At 50.0% G+C, this 12,509-nt stretch overlaps 2 protein-coding genes and 1 pseudogene across 2 annotated transcripts; 1 reads left to right on the top strand and 2 right to left on the bottom strand.

The window, feature by feature from the left end:
* Positions 1 to 762: 762 nt before the first annotated feature.
* Positions 763 to 1,560, bottom strand: LOC136477914 (protein phosphatase 1 regulatory subunit INH3-like). The gene has a single exon (XM_066476178.1). The coding sequence runs from the start codon at positions 1,422 to 1,424 to the stop codon at positions 1,011 to 1,013; it is 414 nt and encodes a 137-aa protein (XP_066332275.1). The 5' UTR covers positions 1,425 to 1,560; the 3' UTR covers positions 763 to 1,010.
* Positions 1,561 to 3,441: 1,881 nt separating this feature from the next.
* Positions 3,442 to 4,874, top strand: LOC136454225 (uncharacterized; annotated as a pseudogene).
* A 5,354-nt stretch (positions 4,875 to 10,228) lies between these two features.
* Positions 10,229 to 12,018, bottom strand: LOC136477906 (patatin-like protein 3). Its single transcript, XM_066476166.1, has 2 exons — positions 10,885 to 12,018; positions 10,229 to 10,771 (listed from the first exon to the last, which is right to left on the bottom strand). The coding sequence occupies exons 1-2, from the start codon at positions 11,962 to 11,964 to the stop codon at positions 10,472 to 10,474; spliced, it is 1,380 nt and encodes a 459-aa protein (XP_066332263.1). The 5' UTR covers positions 11,965 to 12,018; the 3' UTR covers positions 10,229 to 10,471.
* Between the last annotated feature and the right edge of the window lie 491 nt (positions 12,019 to 12,509).

The following is a 12,509-nucleotide window of genomic DNA, read 5'->3' as shown; positions in this document are numbered from 1 at the left end:
GTGACCAACTACAGCTTGGTATTCGTGCAAAGCACGTTCTCTTAGTCGAACTATTGAGAGATTAGATTCTTAATTGTAGAATAGATTCTAAAAGGGGCTCTTGTGTTCTTGCTCTTACTTTGATGTGCAATTGTGATTTTGCCCTCGTTTTTCTAACTTTGTGATTTTGCCCTTAACTATTCACAAGTCAACGCGATTTTGCTCCTGGTTAATGGTAAAAACATGGGCAAATTCGCGTTGACTTGTGAACAGTTAAGGACAAAATCACAAAGTTAGAAAAACGAGGACAAAATCATAATTGCACATCTATGTAAGGGGCAAGAACACCATTTTCCCATTCTAAAACATGTATTGTGAAACACAAACTTGTTATGATTATTTTTTCGTAGCACTTGATTCCTAAAGAAGTGCAAGCTTATCTTTCGCGTATCGTATGCATGAAGTGATGCGACAATTAAAGTTGATGTTTTAGTTTTGCATTTAAATTTAGAGATATATTTTAACTATCTATCTTCCGTGAAGACTTATGTAATATTAATTGGAACATTATGATTGCTGTATCTATTTTAGATAACAGTATAACACACGCTCATACATATGTTATCGTTGTATTATGTGTTCCCGTTGCACAGGCATTTACGTAGTAGTATTAAATATGCATAAAAAAAGAAGCTTAGACGATAAGAAGCTGGATCAGAAACTACAGAAGTTTTGAACCTCCACTCTAGCAAAAATTGTTTGCACAACGGCAGGCAGCAATAACAACCAGGCTTCAAATCATATTAATCAAAACATAGGTGTCGACATTTAATTCAGCAAACGATTGCCCTGTTTGCTTGTCAAGCACCAGTACAACAATTATACCGACCATAAAAACATGTCTCTTGCAACCATAGAGCACGAACTTGGTGTTTTCACTCAACTAATTACATCAGGCGAGATTAAACATAAGCATCGATTGTCGCCCAATACCTCAAGAGATCGAGAGGGCGCAATAACCCGCGCGGAGATCAGTGGTGACCATGGCCATGGCCATGGTCGTGGGAAGAGGACGGGCACTCGCCGCCACCGCCGCCGCTGGTCCCCTCGCCGGCGTCACCATGAGGGCGAGGGCACCGGTGGCCACCGCCGCCGGGGGCCTCGTCGTCGCTGCAGTCCTCGTCGAAGGGGACCTCCTTGTGGAATATGCAGCACTTCTTCGAGCTCTTGCGGCCGAGGCCCTCGTTGTCCACCGTCCCCTCCTTCCACGACACCTTCTTCTTGGCCCACCGCTTCAGACGCAGCACTACCGACTCGGGGGCCGGCGCCGGCGCCGACGCGGCTGCCGGGGGCGGGGCGGTGGAGGACGACGACGAGGGGGACGGGTCGATCGTCACCGTCACGGATCCGGTCGAAGAAGACTGCGGCGGCGCCCGCGTTGCCATGGAGATGGAGAATTTGGGATTCTCCTCCTCCTCCTCCTCTGTCGCAGGGGCGGGGCGGCGCGGCGTCGGGCTCGGGCACAGCCGTAAGGCGACCTCGTCGGGCCAAATCGCTGCGAGATTGGGGAATGGCCGATTGAGTACGGAACGGAACGCGGTGTGGAAATTGGAGAGGAAGCGACGGTATATACGATGGCTTGAGTGGATTCTTCTTCCCGCAAAAGCCCACGAAGAATGCCGCGGCCTGATTTATTGTTTGTGGGTTTTCGCAGTAAAAGTGAGGATGTCGGCCTTTTAAAAGCCCATCTGGAAGCCCAGATAAACTGGGCCATTAGGAGTTTTCGGGCTATCTGCTGAATGATTTTTTTTTCAGTAGTTTTTGAGAGGCTCCTACATAGTTATTAACACCACCTGATATTTTTTGAGTTGACCAAGTATGGTTTCTTGACCAACAAAAATCGTTGGAGTTCAGACGCACATGTTCATCTCACAAGTTATTGCAGGAACAGTTGGTAATAAAGCAGGCCATATTTAGCATTTTGCCAAAGATATATGTTATAGCTGGGGCGCTGTTATTTTGCTGAGTTTTTGTTTTTCTTATAACGAAAGTATAGCAGCCACATTACTCCTTTTGATCAAGTCACAACACGCGTTGCTCGTGCTCTTCGCAGGCTCACTGATGGTTCTTGACCTTGTGGGCAGCAATTCTTCTGAAAGCTTTCTGTGTGTGAACTTCTCTTCATCAGGGCCAGTTTGGCACCGCTCCTGCGTGCTCCGGCTCTGGCACTGTTCACGCACTGTAGCCGGGAGCCGCAGGAGCTGCAAAAACGAGCTCCGCCGGCTTCGTGAACAGTGCCCAGTGAACAGTGAGACGAAAAAACAGGAGAGAGAAAAACAGCTTCGATGAACAGTGTTGCTACAGTATAGGAGAGAGAAAAACGTCTTTATGAACAGTACCGATGTCGATGGAATCCGGAGCCGTCGGAGCTGAAACAAACGAGTCCAAGTCTTCACACCAGCTTCAGCTTCTCCTGTGAAAACACTGTAGCATCGACCTTTTTTCTCCAGCTAAAATAAACTATAGCAAGGAGGAGAGATTGATGAAGCTAGTTTGGGTAGCTTCACTAGCTTCTGCTGTAGTGTGTGCTACGGTAGAAAATCCGAAGCCACATTAAGCCATTGAAAGAGGCCCTTAATCAAAGTGCGTTACATGCACGTTGCTGGCCGGAGCAGTCACAGCAGATGTTAATTAGATGTATGGGTACGTCCTAATACTAATGGTCCATCAATCTAATCATTTGTGTCAAGTAAGCAGTCATTTCATTCCTCCGAACCAGTGCCCGACTCCGTCCTCGTTGCAAACTGAAGCCGCCGCCACTTACCTCTTCGCCACAGCGACGTTCCTTCGCGGAAGTTGTGCGTGAGGGCAAGACCATGGCGGCGCCAGGAGCAGGCAATGGAGGAGGGTTTGGAGAGCGAGGAGGAGGCAGAGGTGCGGGGTTCAACCCCGGTTTCAACCCGGGATTTAATCCAGGGTTCGGGGGAAGTGGTCGTGGACACAGTTTCCACCCGCATGGTCGAGGTCGTGGTCACGGCGCATATGGAAGTGGGCATGGAGGGTATGGCGGCTATGGCAACGGATATGGCCATCATGGACAAGGACGTCGGCCTTACTTTGGTGGAGGCGGATACGGCGGTGGACGTCGTCCTTGGTCCGGCCAAGGGCATTCCAGTCATCTATCTATGGGGCCTGTTCTGAATTATGGTGGCGCCAACCCTAACCAGCAACAGCAGGCCGCGCGGGGGGCAACCTCTCCAACAGCAACCCGGTGGTGTCTTGGGGCACCCTTCTCAGAACGCTGGGGGCTCCATCCCGTTCCATGGGGGAGGGTCCCAGGCAATGGGGGGGGGGGGGTTCATTCCCTCCCTAACTCGGGCGCGCATGCGGGTGCGCAGGGGGGGGTCACACCAGTTGGTTGAGCCGACTCAAGGGAAGGCACCGGAGGGTGCTGCTCCTACCATGGGGGCAGCGCCTTCACTGGACAACGTGGCTGCAATAGCGACCACGACATCGGCTTCGGCAACTGCGGCACCACATGCGACAAAGGAGGTACAGAAAGGCATTGTCCCACCGAATGCAAATGCTTCTAAAGTAAATGTTGAGGTACCGGAGTCATAAAAAATGTAGGGAAAAAGAAGGGTACACCATTTTGTTATCGCTGCCACACTAAAGGTCATACCATTCATGAGTGCACTACAGTTTATGTTGCGATATATGTTATGGTGACCATGTTACTAAGTTGTGCCCAAATATAAAGAAAATGAACGTTACTGCTATCCCTTGTGGCTATGCTGTAGAAGGTCTGGGGTTCTATTTTATACCAGTCAATGAAAATCCTAAGGTCATTGTAGAGGAAAAGTCTGCTACGGTACGTGTGTTGGAAGGTTCCATTACTGCTGAGCTGTTAGCAGTGGAACTGGAAAATCTACTACCTGGCAAGACCAAGTGGAGGATTGAGGAGAAAGGCAAGGATGCCTTCACCACTAATTTTCCTTCCTCTGACCTTTTGGACACTATGGTTTACTGGGGCCCCATGGTTACAAAAACTATGAAAGGCAAAATTCAATTTGAAAAGAGCGTGGAGGAGGATGTTTACAAGTATGAGATTGAGAAGGTCTAGGTGCAGTTTAGGGGGCTACCTAAGGAATTTAGGGAATTCCCCATTATGTGGGCAATTGCCTCTATCCTAGGTGTCCCAAGAGCTGTGGATACTAAATTCATGAAGAAATTTGGAAGAGCAAGAATGAAAGTAGCGGTGCTGGATTCCAACCTCATCCCAGTCTTTGTGGATGTGGTCATTGGGGACTGTGTTTACCAGCTACACTTTGGGGTGGAGCAGGGTATGCCTGATGGTGAGCCAGAGCTAATTGATCTAGACTCTACCATGGAGGATGATGACCCTAAAGGGGAAAAACCAAATGAGGAAAAAACTAATGGAAAAATGGATATTGATGGAGGTAAAGAGGGGGGATCGCGTGCCTAACAATGATGCTGGTAATCAGCTACCAGCCGCTGGTGCTGCTGCTGATGCTACACAGCAACAAGCAAAAGGGGCTGATCCAATGCCCTCTCAGGGAAAGCCAGTGAAAGATCCTAACAGACTAGTGACTGTCCTTTCTCAGAATGTGAATGCAAATGGGGATGGCCAGTGGAAGGCTAAATTGATGCCCCCTCATACAGACTCCGGAAACCTCAATAATTTGAAAGCACATAAGGGTGGGACAGTGTCTCCTTCGAGATCAAGCAAGAGGACTGCAGCAACTGTGGATCAGGATTCCGTGGACAAGGCAACAAAGCTGAAGGCTAAAAGGAACATGGATACTACACCAGACAAAGGTACTCTTCAGGGGAACGCACTGGCTTCGACAGTGGGCAAGATTGTAGCGGCATGATGATCAGCGGGATCAGCTAATCCTAGTTGGACAGCACCTAGAATCGTCAGCTCCGCAGTTTTTTATTGTTTCGGTTACCAGTGTGGCTGGCGGCAAAGGTGTTGTTTTTGAAGCATGTGTGTGTGCCTTTGGGCGAGACGTTGTAATAATTGACCTGATTCTATCAGTTGATAGATGAAGCCGGGTATAAACTATCCATTATCTTAAAAAAAAAAGTAAGCAGTCATTTTCTACTCAATTGATGCGGCAAATCAATACCTGCCGGGTCGGAGAGCTCGCCTACTTACCTGTTTCGGATGCCATGTGGGAAGCATTTCATTTTTCTGTGTTGCGTTTCTTGGAGCACACCGGCCAATTTATGATGGCTAGTTAGTAGGACGATACGTATGTATCTGTTTCGGTATTTCGTACTCAAGAAAAATCTCCTCCAACTAACCGTATTATAATGGCAATAGGATTTCCTTTGATAAATATGCTGTCAGCCGCTTTTATATTATGCCTGCCTGAACATATAACCTGCTGAAAAGACTATAAGAACAATATATATGCCTGATTGAAAAAAATGAATAGTGCTCACCGTGTCAACACAAGGTGGAGTGGAGGACAACGAAAGAGCCAGAAGCAAACAGTTTCCGGACGTGGCTGTGACAGTTTTATAGCGTTTTCAGAGCGATGCAGAAGCAGGACAGGATTCCTGGACAAACACTGCAGGTCTATGGCGCTGTTTGGTTTCTACGTGGACTCCTAAAATTCCTGTCAAATCGAATGTTTAGACACATATATAGAGTATTAAATATAGATTAATTATGAAACTAATTACATAATTTACGACTAATTTACGACGATGGATCTTTTAAACCTAATTAGTCTATGACTTGACAACGTGGTGCTACAGTAACATGTGCTAATGACATATTAATTAGGCTTAAAAAATGTCTCACAAATTAGCCTCCATCTATGTAATTGGTTTTATAATTAATCTATATTTAATGCTCTTTATTAGTATCTAGATATTCGATGTGATATGAATTTTAGAAGCGACTAAAGAACCAAACACCCCGACTTGTCTATATATTCATATTCAAACCCCTAGCTAATAAGAAAAGTACAAGTAAAGCTGCAGAGCTAGCAGAGGTTAGGAGGGGGGAAAACTACTGCTAGAAGCCTAGAAGCCTACTGTAGTCAACATGTGATGAAAGATCCTAGATCCCTAAACAATCCCTGACATCCACGGTAAACTAAACAATGTCACTACCAGGAGCAAAGGCCAAACGGGCAACTGCTCAACCAACTCGCACACCTTGCGAAGAAGCGAACAAAGAAAAGAGCCTTTCCTATGCACGATCGGTAACCACAAAGCACGCCCGTTTCCGCGATGGATGCTGCGGCATGCTTTGCAAAGGTGGCTGAAGATGAGATCTCGAGCTCCCGGCTGCCTGCGTGCATGCGAGATTCTCGGCCGGCTACTTGCATGTATACTCCCTGCATGTCTTAAAGAAAGTCGGTTTTGACATCGACGCAGTCTTCAAAAAAACAACTTTGATTACTACTTTTTGCTATAAAATATTTATAGAATATAATTAATATATATTTTTATAAAACTATATTTCAAAATGAATCTGCTTACATTACTTTTATATTTTTAAACTCAATCTAAAAGAATTTATTTGTAGTCAAATTTTAAAATATCTGACTTAAAAACGACTTCCTTTAGTAATACCGAGGGAGTACACAAGGGACACTAGCATGCACTTGCGGATGGATTATTCATGAGAAAATTTTGTATTTGGCCCTAAAAATAATGCTCCTTTCTTATTTGACATCGAAACTGAAAATCTTTCCTATATGTCCTGAACTCGAGTTTTTCTTTTCTATTTGACACTTCCGTCAGTTTGGGTTGTTAACGGTGTCAAGTCCTGTGTGAAAAGTCCGTTTTACCCCTAGAGTTTTTTACTAGTCCTGGCATTCCATGGTTAATATTGCTATCTTTAATGAAACATTGTAGTTTAAGATAAAAACATTCATAAAAGATAGCAATATTAACCATGGAATGCCAGGACTAGTAAAAAACTCTAGGGGTAAAACAGACTTTTCACATAGGACTTGACACCGTTAAGAACCAAAACTGACGGAAGTGTCAAATAGGAAAGAAAAACTCGAGTTCAGGACATACATGAAAGATTTTTAGTTTCGATGTCAAATAAGAAAGGAGCATTATTTTTAGGGCCAAATACAAAATTTTCTCATTATTCATTCACGCACTAAAAGTTAGGCCCTATTTGGTTCTATAGTTCAGGCACTAAAAGTTAGGCTCTGTTTGGTTCTCTAGTTCATGGACTAAAAGTGAACTAAAGTGATGTTTGGTTCCTTAATAAAAAATGGACTAAAGTGGAGAGAGAGAGAGCAATAAATGAGAGGCATGGGTGTTCCCAATACCTTTTAGTCCAGTTTTGCGGACTAAAGGATTAAAGGATTTTAGTCTACTTTTCGTCCAAGTGTTTGGCTGTTTAGTCCAACTAAAATGTAGATTTTAGTCCAAAATACTTTAGTCCATGAGAATCAAACACCCCCTTACTACACGTGTGGCCTCTGCGCCTAAATACATGTGCAGTGTGCAGGCATGGAATCCAAAGCAGCCAGGACGGACGACGGCGGGGACACCGGACATTGCAGTTGCAGGCAGCCAACTGCGGGCGGAGGGTGATTCCTAGCTGCTGCTTATGTTTGGCCATGCAGCCCGAGCTCGTCGGCCCGGTACGAGCCTAGTTTTTTTGGCCCGGCTCAAGTACGGCCCGGCCCAGTGATGAGCGGGCTCAGGCTGGCATGGCCCGGAGGAGCAGGCTATGCCTGGGTCTTACCCCAGGCACGTGGGCCGGCACGGTACGGCCTGCTCCACAGCGCACGGCCCAATGGCGGCCACTACCATAAAAAAGTGACAAAATAAATAAAAGAAAACTACATTGAGAACCTATATTATCGATTCTCGTAAATAACAGTAATGCTCCTGATAGAGCGTCCGTCCGCGTCGCCCACTCGCGGAACAGACCCCGCTTGTGCTGCCCCCGCCCGCGTCGCCCACTCACTCTGCGCGCTGAGCGTCTCTGCTCGTGGGATGGACCCGTCCTCGCCGGCGCCACCCCCACTCGCGCCGCGCGCTCGGACTTGCGCCTCCCGTTGCGACCGTGCTCCATCAGCCTGTCGTGGCCCCTGCCAAGGTCCGTGCCACCGACGAGCTCCACAGCCCACAACGACGACCTCCGCACAACTCCGTAGCATTGAGCTCTACGCCGGCATTGAGCTCAGAGTTGACGAGCCTCTATTTTCGTCCAAACAACAAGTAGATGTTGCGCTTGAAAACGCATGTTGCAAGTGTCTGTTTCAAGTGTTTCATATGTTTCAGAGATATGTTGCAAGTGTTTCATATAGATGTTGCAAAAGTAGATCGAGATGTTGCATATGTTGCAATGGTTGTCCACGTATGTTGCAAGCTTTTGTTCCCAATGTTTCATCTGTGTTTTCAAACGTATGTTGCATATGTTTCACACATATGTTTGCAAGTGTTTTATATGGATGTTGTGTATGTGTTTGCAATGGTTTCAAATATTTTTTAGGTATTTTTGCAAGAGTTTCAGATGCATGTTTCAAGTGTTTCATCCGCCTTCAGAGACGTATGTTGCAAATGTTGCATCTGAATGTTTTAAAAGTAGATCGGATGTTGAATCTCCCTTGTCACCTTCTGCGACCTCACCTCGGTGTCACCTCCTCCTCCCGGCATTGGCTGGGCATCCGCCGCCTCCTCCTCCTCCCTCTCTTCTCGATGCTGGTGAAGCTCGAGGTAGCGCAAGTCCCATGTGGGTGTGCAAAACGGGGGCAATGGCCCTGGTCGTTTCGCTGAAAAAACAAGTCGAAATACTGTTCCAGCTAATTTGTTGTGGGAGAAAAACACTATTTTGACTAAAAAATAAGTTAAAAATACAGATTATAAGGTAAGCGAAGGACTGCAACCGTGGGCATCCGAACGCTCCGTCCCTCGGGACGTCCGAACGCTACAAAGCCCGCGTAAATAAAAATGCATTAACATGCATGTACTATAGAGTAGAGTAAACTTTGCAACATGCTCCAAAGCACCACTGTAACTTAGCCGTCACTAAAAAAATACAGCTAGTCGTACCATCTAATGAAATTGTATATGAAAAAAAAAACAATTGCAATGCAAGCACCGACGCGTGAGGCCACAGGCGATGCCCAGCTAGCTCAGCGCGTGTTGACGCCTCCACGTAGCGGCGTCGCCGGACTCACGTCGCTCGCATGAAGAGCGCCACTTATTCCGTTGGATCAGACATGAGATGAGAGCACCACCACCATCGCCTTAGGATTCTTGTTAAACAATGCATTATTTACGTACACTGCGGCAGATCGAACTGAACCCACACCCCTGCTGCCTCCGTGTCTCCCTGTCCCTGGCCTGTCCGTGTTTGGTGCTCAGTTACCATCACATGCCCACTCCTACTACACGTGATCATGGCCTTTTTCGCTTCACGCTTAGTAGTGCAGGTGCAGTAGTTTACCCAAGCTCTAAACTCGGCACAGGTCTCGCTACTTCTCTTCACCTGCACCGTTAGTTACAAACGCACAATGTGAGCACACACGAACCAAATGCCACTGGTGCTACACTGCTACCTGTTCCACTTGGTCTGTGCTGAATAAATTATGCATGTTTTCTGCTCTGAAGCAGCACTTGGGACTCTCGGAACAGGTGTGAACTCCGAGCAGCAAAGCTGCCGGATCGGAACAGTGTATCTGAAACCGTGGAAGCAGCGGCAGCATTACCACTGGTACCGAGTTCCAAAACGGCAGGCACATTCAAACATACTCCCTCCGGTTTCACAGAGGATATGGTTTTGAGGTTGTTTTAAGTCAAATATTTTAAACTTTGATTATAAATAATTTTTTTATTGAGTTTGAAAACTTAAGAGTGATGTAAGTAGATTCATTTCGAAATATAGTTTTATAAAAGTATATATTAACTATATTTTATAAATATTTTCTATAATTAATTTATACTTGCAGTTTCTATGATCCATCTATGGTGAAATTTTTATGATGAGCTAATTATTGTATGCTTGATCTAATAAGTATGAAATTTTTACTATAATTCAAACATACAACGTGTTCCAAGCCCCTGTGAGCACTCGAGTTTCTTTCATCTAGTACTTTGTTAAGTACTCCGTACTTATTATGCTTCGCATCAGCTATCATTGCAATATTTATCTGGAAGCTAAAGACAGGCAGCCCCACACACATCAGAACCTGTTTGCTCGTTGATTTCAACTAGGACGTATCAACCAGCCAATAATATTTTTCTCTCACAACAGATCAACAGTAGCCGGACTTATCAGCTAACCGAGCAGCCAACAGGCTCAGCTGCGCTGAGGATACGGATTACACTACAGAACACGCCCTGCGTTTTTACATACAAAACTGAAGAATCGACATGGCGCAGGACAGGAACAGAGCTAGCAGGCAGGCCGCAGGCTAGACACCTGGTCTCAGTTGGGCGGGCCCATTCCGTTGGCTACTGGCTGCTGGCCTACATCCTACATGATGCTCGCGAGCGTGTGGCTGACGAGGCTCGAGTACGACGACGACGCCGCCGACGGCTGGCGGTGTTTGACGAGCGCCGGGGCTGCGGCGGGGCTCGGACTCGCGCTGGCCCTGCGCCGGTCGCGCTCCTTGACCAGCTCGTGCGCGAACCGCTCCAGCTTCTCCGCGTTGGTCTGCTCCGCTACCTTCTTCCCGCGGAACAGCACCGACTCCACGTTCCTCTGCGCCAGCATCTCCTCCGCCTCCGCGGCGGCGGCCGCGCCACGGCTCGATCCTCGCGGCGTCCCTGTCGCCTGCATGCAAATGAGCGGGTCAGTGTGTGAACCAAGATTACTCTGGAACGAGCAGAGCAGCACAGTGAAAGCAGAGGACAGCGACCCGGCACGGGCGAGGCTGCTGCACTGACCTGTATGCGGATGTAGTTGGTTGTCCTATTCTGTCCGAACGCCATGGCCACGGCCTGATCCACCATGTCGGCGACGCCCTCGGCGGCGATCCTGACGATCTGTGACGTGGAGGCGGCGCCGCGCTCCCGCTCCCTGTTGTCCGCCTCGCCGCTGCCGATGGAGACGACGAGCAGGTCCTCGACGCCGGCGACGAGCGGGAAGTCGCGCCTGTTGTTGAGCACGTGTGTGATGGCGGCCGCCGTGGGGTTGCCCAGCGCGACGCCGCCGCCGACCGCGGCGATGTGCGTGGACCCGTCGCAGGACCGCGCCTCCACCACCCCCGACCCCGCGCACGTGGCGGCGCAGACGTCGCGGAGGTGGAAGTCGTAGGCGCGGGTCTCCACGGCGTCGGCGCGCGAGAAGAGGAACGGCGCCGCCGTCGACAGGTCGTAGCAGGGCACCAGCACGGGCCGCACCGTGTCCCGCAGCGTCAGGTCTCCGAACACCCTCCGGAACGCCGCGGCGCCTCCGCCGCCGCCCGGGCGGCGGAACTGGAACAGCCCCCGCAGGCCGCCTAGGCCCTGGGCGTCGGACGACCAGGAGCAGCCGCCCCCGCCGCCACGGCGGAGGCTGCGCAGGAGGAACGCGAGCGCGTCGTCCGCGGAGAAGCGCGGGCGGCCGTCGGCGCCCCGCGCGACGAGCATGGCCGCCAGCACGCCCCCGGCTCCCGACCCCGCGGCGACGTCGAAGAAGTCGGCCAGCCTGGCGCCGTCGTCCCCCGTGCGCTGCCGCAGCGACGCCTCCAGCCGCACCAGCGCCGCTCCGGCGAGCAGCCCGTCCGCGGCCTGCCCGCCGCCGTCGATCGACAGTATGCAGACCTTCGCCCCCGCCGCTGGAGATGCCCTGGTCGGTGTCGCCTTCCCCGACGACGCCGTGGCGGCTGCACCCGGCGACGGTGAGGTCCCCGCGGAGGCGGGCGAGAAGAGCTTGGGGTCGTCGTAGCCGAACAGGAGCTTGCTCTCAAGGATGGAGAAGATCTCGTAGGTGAGCTTGTCCACGTCCAGACCCGCCGCCGGGTCCACCACCCTCCGCGCCTCCATCTCCGCTCTCGCCGCCGGTACGTCTTGCCGCGGATGGGCGTGCAGGCGTGGAGAGCACTCGGCAGTTGGCAGCACGGGGGGACGGAGACTGGAGACGTTTTATATACGCGCCCGCGCGCGCGAGCGGGCTGGGATGGGAGCTCGTGGGTTCGTGGCGTTGACCCGGGGCGCGGTGGCGCGAGACCACGGCCACCAGCACGGTAATTGCGTGCACTGTAGATCGTTTTTATTTACTGCTGGGATCATCGGAGAGGAGCAGTAGTTACGGCGGCGCCGTGGCAGTGCAGGGGAATTAATTGACGGGCTGGTTCCCGTGGAGTGAACACTGGGGGGGGGGGGGGGGGGGGGGGGGGCGTGCAGTAACTCGCGTGCGTACGTTCTCATAGGAGTGCGCGGTTTCCTGCCGTGTTCGCCGCTGCATTCGCATTCGCATTCGCATTTGCACGGACCCGGAGGACCTGAACTGAATGGACTCGCTAGCATTCAGCGTTCTGTTCAGTGACTGGAGAGGAGCCAGCCAAGTGGTTGTAGCGCGCACGTGCATG

This window comes from Miscanthus floridulus, chromosome 1 (assembly GCF_019320115.1).
Source record: "Miscanthus floridulus cultivar M001 chromosome 1, ASM1932011v1, whole genome shotgun sequence".
NCBI lineage: Eukaryota > Viridiplantae > Streptophyta > Magnoliopsida > Poales > Poaceae > Miscanthus > Miscanthus floridulus.
Note: the sequence above shows the minus strand (reverse complement) of the source record. Positions and strands in the feature narration are given on the sequence as shown.

Coding starts and splice junctions, on each gene's coding strand:
- LOC136477914 (XM_066476178.1), bottom strand. CDS start 1,424: ATGGCAACGCGGGCGCCGCCGCAGTCTTCTTCGACCGGATCCGTGACG.
- LOC136477906 (XM_066476166.1), bottom strand. CDS start 11,964: ATGGAGGCGCGGAGGGTGGTGGACCCGGCGGCGGGTCTGGACGTGGAC. Junction 10,772..10,884: donor CCAACTACATCCGCATACAG/GTCAGTGCAGCA, acceptor ATTTGCATGCAG/GCGACAGGGACGCCGCGAGG.